Source organism: Lissotriton vulgaris, unplaced genomic scaffold (assembly GCF_964263255.1).
Source record: "Lissotriton vulgaris unplaced genomic scaffold, aLisVul1.2 SCAFFOLD_828, whole genome shotgun sequence".
In the NCBI taxonomy this organism is placed as follows: domain Eukaryota; kingdom Metazoa; phylum Chordata; class Amphibia; order Caudata; family Salamandridae; genus Lissotriton; species Lissotriton vulgaris.
The window spans coordinates 670,628-683,597 of NW_028251635.1; the positions used below are offsets into that span (position 1 = coordinate 670,628).

General features: G+C 48.6%; 1 protein-coding gene across 1 annotated transcript in view; it reads left to right on the top strand.

Moving 5' to 3' along the window:
• LOC147662823 (SWI/SNF-related matrix-associated actin-dependent regulator of chromatin subfamily A member 4) overlaps window positions 1-12,970 on the top strand; it is a gene marked incomplete at its 3' end in the record, with an annotated part of 317,340 nt that overhangs the window by 102,569 nt on the left and 201,801 nt on the right. The window contains exon 9 of the mRNA XM_086950887.1: window positions 1,715-1,888. Within this exon, the coding sequence (XP_086807013.1) occupies window positions 1,715-1,888 (174 nt within the window). The remainder of the gene's footprint in view (window positions 1-1,714; window positions 1,889-12,970) is intronic.

Here is a 12,970-nt window from a genome sequence, read left to right on the forward strand (position 1 = left end):
CCCCTGTTCCAATTTGGTATCCTCAGAGTAATGGACATCCTGCCTGACCTGGAAACTACGACTGATTAGAAAAGATTTAAGCCATTTCAGCGCCGCTCCTGTGACGCCGCCCTTATTTAGACACTGTAGCAGGGTGTAGTGTGCCACAGTGTCAAAAGCGGCACTTAGGTCTAGCATAATCAATGCCATGGTGTGTCCTGCATCAGCCCCTTGTCTAAGAGTTACCGTAGCGGGAAGTAATGCCGTCTCTGTCGAATGTCCCGCCCGGAAACCAGATTGGGACGGGTGGAGGAGAGAGGCGGCGTCCACATGGGCCGTAAGTTGTACATTAACCACCTTCTCCGCCACCTTAGCCAAATAGGGCAAGAGGGAGATAGGACGCAAATTTTCCAAAATGTCTAGGCTGACATTCGTTTTTTTCCCAATGAGGAGGACAATAGCACGTTTCCAGCAATCCGGTACTGTGTGCTGTGTAAACGAAGATTCTAGCACGTGCCTGATGTATGGTTCAAGGGCATCCAAACTATCGCTCATCACTTTAGGCGGAGCAGGGTCTCTAGAGGAGCCAGATTTTGGGGGGTGGGTTGGGGGGGGGGGGGGGGAGACCACAAATTCAGTGAATCTCAGCCCTGGACTCTTATCCAGCACCAGTTCTTCAAAATCAACCCCACTAACTGTGTTCCCCAGGAAAGATGAATGGATTTTCTCCACCTTGGCCAAAAAGTACTCTGCTATCCGATTGCATCCTGCAACCGACCCCACACTTGGCACTATAGCCAGGGAAGAAATTTCTTTCAAAATTTAAAAAAGTTCTGGTAGAGTTCTCGGCCACTGCAATTCCGTCCTTATAGTGAGTGGCTTTCGCTCGTCTAAGCATGTGTTGATAACTCCTTTGCTCCTGCCGATATAACCGTCTGTCCTGAGACTTGAAGCCTTTTCTCCACCTCCTCTCGAGGTGTTTACATGCCGCCTTGGCCACCTGCAGGGCGGGATTAAACCATGGAGCCGTTTTACGCCCTCTAGGGTGCCACCCTATTAAGGGCACCATTTATGCGCCTTAACAGATTTTCACAAGCAGTCTTAATGTCGGACCCTCCCGGTGGGGAGTCCTAAAGTGTACCACCTCAGCCCGTTCAGTTTTCCACTACCCATCTCCCTACAGATAGCATAAAGGGTGTTTGAAATTGTTGCACAGGCCCTTTTAGAGTTTTTGCAGATGTTAAAGTTCAGCTGTGTTCTGACCCCTTTGCACTGTCATCACCCTCATTTACTTTGCACATACTACTTCTTCAATATCTCCTCACCACCCATACCCCCTCATGCTCTTTCTCAAGATTTGGGTTACTAATGCTACTGACACTCTTCCCTTTTACTTGCCCTTAACCTCAACTTGACACTGAACACTAGCCTCAGCAGCAAAGATTTGCCACCTTCAAAACTTCATGTCTGTCCTAAACTCCACTCCCCCCTGCATCTCCCTCCCCCATCTTTCATTTGGCTGAGTTTTCTATTGATACACTCCTCAAACAATAATATATAATATGACATGCAACAACTGCACTCACCCAGTTACGGCTAACTTGGGATCTTGTTTTCTCTGCCACTGCTTCTCACTGCTGAGCTTCATTAATCTTTGATTGAATTTCCAGTTCTAGATGCTCACCAAATACACGTGAGCGTGTGAATGATCCTTCTTACTTATTTCCCATCTCAGGAATACCTCAACAGCATCTTGCAGCATGCCAAGGACTTCAAAGAGTACCACCGTTCCATGACTGGCAAAATGCAGAAAGTCACCAAAGCTGTGGCTACTTACCATGCCAATACTGAGCGGGAGCAAAAAAAGGAAAATGAACGAATCGAAAAAGAGCGTATGAGACGTCTGATGGTAAGCTCTTTTTCCTTTCAGGCAGGTCCGTTTTCCAAGAACCCTGGGAAAACATTTACAAGTAAAGCTTGGCACCAAAACAGCCTTTTCTGATAGCCGGCCAGTGAAGGGGGTTGTGTAGCCTTATTGAACTTTCTTGGGAGACTCTTAAAATATAGCACATTAAATGCTTACATCTACATTCACTGCTGTTGCTACTCCCTTAAAAAAAGATTTATGGTTTCTCCTTTCATATTATGCAGGCTGTACCGAACTAAGGTTTGGTGCCAAGGTGATTTTTATTCCTATGTCCTTTCTGGGGAGCTCTTATGTCCAGTCTGACATACGTCATCAATCTTCCTTCTTTACCTTGCTTCTACTTTGAAGTAGAGTAGCCCATAGGGTCTGTGCAATAACAAAGTGTACAATACTTTCTGCAGATTATTTTGGACTTTTTGAAGCATAAATACCTAAGCAGTGCTAGGTGCTTTACTGTCCAGTGCAATGTGATGTTAGGCTCCTTGTCTGGTATGTTACCATTACTTCCCAGGCCTTTTATGATGAGTCATTATGTCGTGGACGCTTAATCACAGGTATGTTTTTTAATTTAGATTTAGCAGGCGGGTTACTTTTTAACCCCTTCGATGCTGGTGACAGAACCATTCCGTCATCAGTCACGGTTGAGCTGTGCTGATGACGGAATGGTTCCGTCACGTCCACACCCATTATCATTGGGGCCCAGCACAGGAGGAAAATATCATCCGCAGCGATGAGGTTGAAGATTTAAATTACCTAAGCTTATCATTTTAGATATGTATGTTTGTGTGTATGTGTATATATTTATATATATATATATATATATAGTGTGTGTGTATTTATTTATATCTATTACACAGTGGAGATAGTCTAGTCACTGTGTAGTTGCGATTGAGACCGTGCTTCTATTGAAAATGCCTTTTTGATTATTTTTTTAAATGAGTTCATAAGTATAACATTTGAATCTATTAATATATCTTTCTAGGTTTAGTTTTAAATGGGATTCATGGGGTGGGTTAAGGTTTTATAGGCCTCAGGGATAGATCGATTTTAACAGTGGAAAGGAGTTTATGGTTCAGGGATGGGTAGTTTTTAGGGTGGTAAGGAATCTTAGAGTTTAAGGATTTTTTTTTTTTGGTGTTAGTTGAGTGACTATAATAAGTTATTAGAGTTTAGTGACTACACCATTTCCATATTACTGGCGACTTGGGTTTTGCCAAGTCACCTCTAATAAGTAAATTAACAGCAGGCAATTATACAGGGTTTGCAACTTTTCACATATTAATTACACACACACTCTCTCACTTAAAAATAAAAAGTTGAAGTAACGTTATAGCCTAGACCAACTGAAATGCGAACAGATCCTGTGCACAGGCACGTATGGTTGATAGTCAGAGTATAGGGACTAAGCCGGCTTGAAGCTTGGACCGGTCCAAGCTTCAAGCCGGCTCTTTGTTTGTATACATTATTATGCTTCACTTTGCACTCTCTTCACTTTTGTCACTGCGACTTCACCTATGACGGGCCCATGCCAAACCACCTCCACATGGTTTTCTTCTCTTCTTTTTCCTTCCTCCAGAACAGCAAGACTCTACAAGTTTCTCATATTAATTTACAGAGCAGCACCTGTCGTTGTGTTCGTTCAGTACATCACAGCACTCTTGAATGTCCAGTTCTTGGCTCCTCTTTTTTGTCTTCTCTTAGATACCCTGAGATCTACCAACATGGAATTCTTTACAACAGCTCTTCTAATCTCCATGGTCCTGCCCGTCTTCCGTTTTTTACTTACCACCGTGCACTACACTTTATTTTAGGGTTTATTATACTTGGTGATTTGTCACATCATGTATACCTTCAGCACCATAGGGTTTTCACGACCACTCTAGTATCGTCAACCCCACGTTCATGCCATCTGTTACCTGTTTTTCATTAAGTCATTCATCTTTATTTTTACTTTTCCCTCCTTCCTTTCATTTGTTTTTTAGCCCTGATGAGTTATACCTCCTTCACGGTGTGATGAAACACGTGTCGGCCGGCTACTTCCTTACTGTACTGTCCACTGTTTGACTTATAAAAACTTTATTCACACGAATCTTGACATTTCACGCTTCTTTTTTCGAGCATTCACTCTTTAAGAGTAGAAAACATAGTCCCTGTACTCGGACTATCAACCATACGTGCATGTGCACAGGATCTGTTCGCATTTCAGTTGGTCTAGGCTTGCCAGGATCATTTCAGGGGCCTTTTTTCCGAAGGGTTTGTGTTCCCCTGTCCTGTTTTGCACCGCGTGCCTACTGCACACCGATCTCAGCCACAACATCATACTGCTCAGAGCGCCACTACTTCCTACTTCCTTACACAAACCCAGTCTCCAACCGAAATAAAGTAGCGTTATAGTTAGATGAATTTGTCAATGACATTAACGTTTAGAATTAAAAAAAACATATTCACCAGTTATAGTTAGCAGTGCTAACTATAAATTACCCCTGCTATGCACTGCTTATGACCTTACATATGACATCAAACACGACATGTTCTATCATCATTTATGACATCACTGATAACATCTCAAATGACATAATTGGTGACGTCACTGATAACATCATCCAATGAGCTTGCTATTTTGCTTTATAGTTTACATAATGGTGGGTAAGTACCATATTCCTCGTCTACGTAATTTGTACAGCCTTTGTCCAGCTAATTGGTGTAAGGGTGTTTGAGGCATGTGAGCTGTAGATCACATGCTTTGCATACTCCTGCCATCTAGTGTTGGGTCCGGATGTTTGCAAATTGTTTTTCTTCAAATAAGTCTTTCCAGTCACGAGGTAAGGTGACTCCTCCTTTCGGTGATAGTGCACATGGGCATCGACTCTATTGTAGGATTGTTTTTTTGTTCCCCTCGGTGCGCAATCCGCTCTACCTTTGACGGTATTGTTTACGAGCACGTTTCCTTTTCACCGCGGTTCTACTCAACCATCAATCAATCTCCATTCCAATTAGAATTTCGCGGGCAGTGTTCCGGCCTATCTGCGTCGGTCCAACTCCTTGTCGATGGAACGGACTCCGTTCAAATTCTGCCCCTTGTGCCACGCGAAGTACCCCCGTATGGACCTACATCAGGTGTGTAACTTGTGCTTGTCCCCAGAGCACAAAGAACAAGACTGCTACACGCACCGATCCTTCAGATTAAAGAAAACTCTCTTTGATTACCGTGCTCAATGTCGAGCGATGCAGTGGCAGCAGTTAGACGACGCATCGGATCTCTTTGACGAAGACTCCGAGCAAGGGGAGGTCTCAGAGGCCGAAGAAGAACAGGCTTCAGCAGCATCTGACTCCGAATCAGAGTTGCAGATTGTCCTCGAGGATGGCGATGTGCCGCAGGGACAAGGGAACGTGAGTACAAAAGACCCCCCCCCCCCACATCCTCAGTCTGTAAAAAATCTAAAAGCTTCTGCACCACCGCTGCCTTCAGGCCAAGGGTGGCACAGAGAAGAGGTGTTGAACGCTCCGCCTTCTGGCTCGACACTGAAACACTCTGACAAATCTTCCGGCTGGTGACCGAGACAGCCAAAACCCACTTCCGCACCAAAACCTTTGGACTCGAAGCACAAAATGGGCTCAATGCCAAAACCTTCAACACTAAAACCAAAGAAACATTCCTCACAGCCGAAACCTTCAGTGCCGAAAGAACATTCCAGTTCGACACCGAAAGCTTTGGTGCCGAAAACTAAAGATCTGCCCGTACCGCAACCGGATCAAAACACAAGCTTCCTGATGACGCCAGCTCTTATAAGATTCCGTTGAAGAGGAAAGATGTGAGTACTTGTCCTTTCCACACACTACCATCTCCTCATCCTCCCTCTTCACAACAGCTTGATCCTTTACACATTACTCCTCTACATTCTCCTCTACCTCACCCTGATGCAGGTGATACTGATGATGATGACGACACAGTTACCAATAGATCCTTGGATGGATTATCCAATTGATCCTCCACAGGATCCAGATCCAGATCTTTACACTGCCAGACCATTTCCACCTGATGACAATCTGTCATATCAGGAGCTCATTGGTAGAGCTGCACAGTACCATCGGGTGGAGCTCCATAAAGAGTCCTTAGAGGAGGATTTTTTCTTTGAAACTCTAGGAACACAAGTCCAGTCAAACACTGCCTAAGGGTATGTTGAGGCACACTGACAATATATTTAAAGTTCCTGTATGTGCTAGAATCCTCACTCCTAAAGTAGATAAGAAATACCTTCCCCATCAGATCCTATTTTTTATTGAGGGTTAGTTACCACTTGACTCTCTAGTAGTATCCAAAGCTGGAAAGGGCTCTAATTCTAAACTGTCTGGGGATGCTCCTCCCCCAGATAGTCAAAACTGATGGATGCTTCTGGCAAACGTGTAGCTGCGCAAGCAGCTAATCATTGGTGTATTGCTAACACCCAGGGTCTCCTAGCAAGATTGATAGGGCCCACTAGGACGAAATAGAGCAATTACTAAAGTTTCTCCCAGAAGAGCAGAAGGCCAAAGCTCAGGCCGAGTGGATGATGAACAGCCGCCTGAAACTGAACTCAGACAAGACTGAAGTCCTCATCCTTGGACCATCCCCCTCTGCCTGGGATGACTCCTGGTGGCCCCCTGCCCTGGGCAGCACACCCAAACCAACGGACCACGCACGCAACCTGGGCTTCATCCTGGACTCCTCCCTCTCGATGACCAGACTAGTCAACGCCGTCTCATCTTCATGTTTCAACATCCTACGCATGCTCCGAAAGATCTTCCGATGGATCCCCACTGAAACCAGGAAGACGGTAACCCAGGCTCTCGTCACCAGCCGACTGAACTACGGAAACACCCTCTACACCGGAACCACAGCAAAACTACAGAAAAGACTCCAACGCTTCCAGAACGCCTCCGCACGACTCATCCTGGACATCCCCCGACACAACCACATCTCCGGACACCCGAGAGACCTGCACTGGCTCCCCGTCCGCAAGAGAATCGCGTTCCGACTCCTCACCCACAAGGTCCTCCACGACCGGGGCCCCAGGTACCTCAACAACCGCCTGACCTTTTACACTCCCACCCGTCAGCTACGATCGACTAGCCACGCCCTCGCCGCCGTTCCACGCATCCGAAGAGCTACCATGGGAGGAAGATCTTTCTCCTACCTGGCAGCCAAGACTTGGAACTCCCTCCCCATCCACCTCCGCCTGACCCAAGATCACCTCTCCTTCAGGAAGCAACTCAAGACCTGGCTGTTCGAGCACTAGCAGACCCCCCTCCCCCAAGCGCCTTGAGACCCTCCGGGTGAGTAGCGCACTATATAAATGCCTTGATTGATTGAGGATTTAGTTTAAGAAGGGAGAAACTTTAGAATGACAGCTGGTGGCCTATAGCGCTGGGCACTCCACCAACCCCGGCGCAAACTGCAAAAAATCTCGGAATAACCATGGATACTGCACTATCCATGAAGACTCATGTAGCTGCCATCTGTGGCAAAGGCTTTGGAATCCTAAAAATGCTCAAAAGAGTCTTCCCCTGGATTCCACTGGAGTGCAGAAAGATCCTGGTCCAGTCACTCCTGATGAGTAGGCTGGACTACGGCAACTCTTTGTTCGTAGGCATGGCCGATTACCTCTTTTCCAAGCTCCAAATGGTGCAGAACGCAGCAGCCAAAGCTATATGTATGAAAAAGAAATACGACTCGGCCAAGAGCTGTCTGCGCCCCCTCCACTGGCTACCTATGAGGCAAAGAACGTCCTTTAAAATGATGTGCATCACTCATAGAGCACTTCACAAAACTGGTCCCCTCATCCTCAGAAATAGGATTCAGTTCTATGCGCCCACTCGGAACCTCCGCTCTCAATCTCTGGCTCGCGCAAAAACCTGCAGGGTAAAGAAAGCCAAGATGGGCGAACGCGCTTTCTCTCATATTGCAGCAGTCAAATGGAACGAACTACCCACAGCCCTCCGACTCATAGAAGACCACCTGACATTCAGGAAGCAGTTAAAATCCTTCCTCTTCCCTCTTCCTGAATGAACCCCGCTAGACTGCCATTTACTTGCACACTAGCAAATATAGCGCCGTGATATCCTACCAAGGATGATTGTTAGCGCTTTATAAGAACCTTAAATAAAATAAATACTAATTTCCAACACTTCCATTAGATGCGCTCTAGATGCCGCAGACACTGCAGCAAGAGAGGTAAATACTATCATCCTACTCCGGAGACCTGCCTGGTTACGTATTTCAGGGTTTAAACATGAAGTCTAGCAATCCGTTCTCAACATACCTTTTGACAAGAAACATCTTTTTGGCCTTGAAATTGATCAAGCTCTCGAAAAAATGAAAAGAGACACCAATGTAGCAAAATCTATGGGAGCGCTTCAATCTCCCTCAAACAGAGGTTCTTTTCAGGGCTCCTTTTACAGGAGAGGGTCCAAGTCCACTGGGACAGACCAAAATACTTCTTCCTACAAAAATAATTACCAATCATCTTTTACAAGAGGATTTTTCAGAGGAGGCTATAGGGGAAATAGTCCCAAGGGCAGAGGTAAAATCACCACACCCTGAAATTCCCCTCAAATAAGCAGTGATGTCCCTACACTTCCAGCTGACTATTCCACACCTATCGTCGGAAGACTTCAAGACTTTCTCCCCATTTAGGAATCAATAATAACTGACAAATGGGTAATTGGAATTACCCAACATGGTTATTGCCTGGAGCTTACCAACCCTCCAAACAATCCACCTCGATATCACAAATTGTCACCAGACCACCAGCACTTGCTTCAACAAGAAGTGCAATCTCTATCTGATAGAGACTACTAGCCGCAGATTCCTTCACGTAGAATTATCCCCAGATGTGAGACTGGATCTGAAAAACTTTTGCCAAAGCATCCCTGCGCGCCGGGGGTGGGACGACATCACGCGACTCCGCCCAGGCGCCGTACGCTCACATGACATCAGCGAGGTCACATAAGACCCGCCCCAGCCTGCCTACGTCAGTTTTTTCCTTTTCCGCGTGCAACGCGGGTCCGGTTCTTGCTACAAGCCTGTTTCGGGCCCTTTTTTCTCCATTCTTTGGTGGAAAAGTGTGTGATTGCCTTCGGGCTTCAAACCTTGTACGTTTTTTGTAGGCGTCTTATGTCGGCGACAGACCCTCACCTCATTTGTATGTGGTGTTGAAGCCGAAGTCGCGGTGGGGGTGCCGCATGAAACTTCTCTCAGCGCGTCTCTCGTGGTAGTCGTCCGCGCCCTTCTCCGATGTCATGTGAGTGTAGCTCCCTAGTAGGTAAGTGTCGCAGTCCGGCCCCCCGGGGGCAGGGACTCTGAGGGTGATGCAGCCCGGGTGCCGTCCTATCCACCGTTTCCTGGTGTTGGGGCGTCGAGAGTCTAGATGGAGACCTACGTGGCGCCTATGCAGGCCTCGCTGGCATCTCCTCCTCCTTCCACTCCTGGGGCGTCGGCGGACCCGTCACCTTGCGTAGGGCCCTCCGCGGCGCCGCTAGTGGCTCCGGCGCCGACTGATTTGGATCCAGGCTTGGAGGATGTGGTGCTGTTGGGGTGCGGCTCCTCTGGGGCACCTCCTTCAGGCCATGGCGTCTCTGCCTCGCCGCAAATTCCTGCGGGAGTCCCTGTGGTGTCGCAGGAGGTCGCTGGGGCTCGGGTCGCATCCCCGGGCCCCTCTCGGTCCTTTGACAAAGTGTCCTGTCTAAGGCCAAGTTGACGCCGGTACGGCGCGGCAGCAGCTGGACCGTGCGGAACCACAGGGGTCGGTGCACCCTCCTAGTTCCGCTCCGGGTCGTGTCCGGGTGCAGACCCCTCGCCCCTCCCCGGGCCCTTCTCGCCCCTCCCCTCAGGCAGCTGCCTCGACGGAGGGCGAGTTTGAGGTTGAATCGTCCCTGGCACCGCCTCATTCTGAGCCGCAACTGGCGGAGGGCTTCGTGCCATTCCCCAAGCCCGTCCCGTTTCCCCGCGCAGGTGGCTACCTAGACAGGGGTCGGGTCGGCGCCGCCTTCGGGCTGGTTCGACTCCAGCTCCGCTCCGGTCTCCGATGCGGGGTGACTTGGAGGAACCTTGTTCGGCGACGCCGGATGGTGCCGACAACCTGCCTCAGTATGCGGACTCTACGGCTCCGCGCAGGGATCGTACCGCGGATTCATCTTCGGACGTTCCTTCTTCTCCGGAGGTTGCCTGTATTTTGGTGTCGTCCTCCCCAGAGACTGGTCGCCGTGTGGTATCTTTTTCATTGGCGTCGAATGGCGGCTCCCTGCCCTTCCTGAGGCAGAGGTGTTCGTCGGAAGAGCGGCAGGTCCCTCATTCTTCGGCTCCTTCTGACTTTAAGGTTTGGCCCTTGCTCATTCCGCTTCGCCTCTGGGACGGCAGCCTTAGTTTGCAGTCATTGCCCACGGAAGAGCTGCATTCCCCACTGCGGGGCCCTAAGGAGGCGGGTGCGGCCTTCTCTCATGCAGTGTCCACGGCTGTGGGCATCCGGGGTATGGGTGACCCGGTGGCTCACTTCCCAGTGGACCATCTGTTGGAGGTCCTCCACCAGGGCTCTGTGGAGTGTGTTTCTGGCCATTTGTGTCCTTCCTTGGGACTTTGGCATTGTTGGCTGCTGGGCAGGCCCTTTTGTTGATTATGTGTGATTATTTCGCAGACTTGGCCCTTGAGATTAGGCCTTCTGCTTGCTTGGGCTGCTTGTCAAGCCTTTCGCGGGGTGTTTTTTTCCCCGTGGCTCTTTTGTTTTTCCTCTGCTGCGCAAGTTCTTCCTCAGAGGGTTCCCATATTTTGGGACTTATCGTACCCCAGGTGGGATAGTGGTAGCTGTCATGTGGCTAGCCCTCTGCTGGAGGGTTCTAGTCTCCTTCGGGTGCCTGTTCTCCATGGCGTTGTGAAGGTTGAGGTTGTGTGCGCGGCCACTCATAGGGATGTGTCCGGGCATCTCCTCCTCTCTCTCCTCCTGCCATGAGATCTCGGATGATCCTATGCTCTCCCTTGCCAGGCGCAGCCTCCTCGGCTTTCCTGGGTCCTCGGGCTGTTCTTCTGGTTTCTGGCGGCTTTGACTGCCTGCGCTGTTTTGGCTGGCAGGTTGTTCTCCACCTGGAGTGGGTTCTCCTTCTTTTCCCTCGCTTCCTTGGGTCTTCTAGGCTTCTTCTTCCTACCTTCCTGTCTTGGCATTGGGCGGAAACTGTGTTGCCTTGTGGGGCGGTGGGGTGCTTCGGCCTCTCCACCCTTGACCTTGGTTCCTCTTCAGCCTTGTCTCCCACCTGCATCCTTTTGGGGTCGGTGGAGGTCTGCTTTGGGGGGGGGGGGGGGGGGGGGGGGGGGGTAGGGGGTTCGGGCGGGGGGGTTCCCTTGCCTAGCAGGGACGAGGTTCTACCTGGTCCACAGATCTGGTTCCCTGTGGGGTCCTATGTTCTGTATTGGCTGGTGGGGTCCTTTCGCAGACCCTCCTTGCCAGTGGGTATTGCTAGGGTATCTATTCTACGTGAATGAATCTGCGGCTAGTAGTCTCTATCAGATGTACAAGTTACTTACCTTTGGTAACAATGTATCTGGTAGGGATGATTCTAGCCGCAGATTTCTTCACGGCCCGCCCTTCCTCCCCTATTCTGCGAGGACCCTTAGGTTGGTCTTCGGTACTTGACTTCCGGTGGGGGGGATGCATTTCCTGTGAGTACCTTCCTTGTTCTTGAAGGGTGGCTCCGTCTGGGGGCGGTTCATTCCTCCTTGGTTCTTTGGAGGATGGAGTCCCAGTGTTTCGGTGCCCTGCTGCTCTGGCTACTCCTGATTTTGGGGGGATTGCCTTCGATCCCTGTCCTTCCCACCCTCCCTTCCTTCCATTGCTATCCTCGGATTAAGGGTCATTTGGCCATGTCTCGCCCTTGTGGGTGGTTGCCCTTTCTGTTGGGGTGGCTTGGAGGTTTATTGGCCCGGTCTGTGTTGGGACTGGTCCCCTTCCTTGCTCAGGATGGGGGTGGAGGGTTCCTATGTGTACCATGTCCTTACGCATGTTGCTTGCCTCCGGGGCACAGGGGTTGGAGGCTGTCTGTGTTGGCAGGGTGTTTGTGCAGGACTCTGCGTGTTTCTTCTTCTTTCCCTGCCTTGGGTTCTACGGTGTGACACTATTGTGGGTGGTGGTGTTAGTCATCGTTTCTTTCCACATTTTCTGCTTTCGCACACTGTTCCCATTCTTCCATATTTTTTTATCTGGTGGCTCCATGTTGTGGTGCAGAAAAGTTCTCCGAAGAAAACTGACGTAGTCCCGCCGGGGCGGGTCTTATGTGACCTCGTTGACGTCGCGTGCGCGTGATGTCGTCCCGCCCCCGGCTCAGGGATGCTATGGCAAGTTTTCCGGATCCAGTCTCACGCCTGGGGATAATTCTACATGAAGGAATCTGCGGATAGAATAGTCTCTACAAGATACATTGTTACCTAAGGGAAGTAACTCGTACATTATTCAAAGAGGCTATGGAACCAGTTCTACTTCAGTATTAAGGGTCTGGGTTTATTCCCTTTCTCCAGTATTAGGGTGTCTTTCATAGATTCACATGCTTGAATATTCCCTGTCTTCGAAGTGGGAGCCACACGGTAAATAACATAGCAATAAGAAACCAAAAATATGTATATATACAAGCACTGTAGCAAAAGCACTTTTATGTAAATAATGTGAATATGTAAATATACAAATGTATAATAGTAGTATTTATTCTATTTTTGTACATAAATTTTTCATAAGGCAATTTTCTATTATAGAGTGATATATATATTTTTATATTTGACCCATTATGATATCTACCCACTGTAAACTATAGAGTATTTTACTTTTATATGCAACATAAATCAATTGTGCTTTTGATTTGCCATCTAATAGTTAAATTGTGATATCTCTGAAAGCAAGTCGAAGCGGAAAGTATTTCTTCCATGTCTACTTTTAAATCAAGCATGTGACCAATAACTTTTTTTCAACAAGTGGCTGTCTCTTTAAAAGAACGGCTCAGGATGTTTGACACTGTCATGTGAACAAGGCTCCTCGGAGCCGAAACGTCATG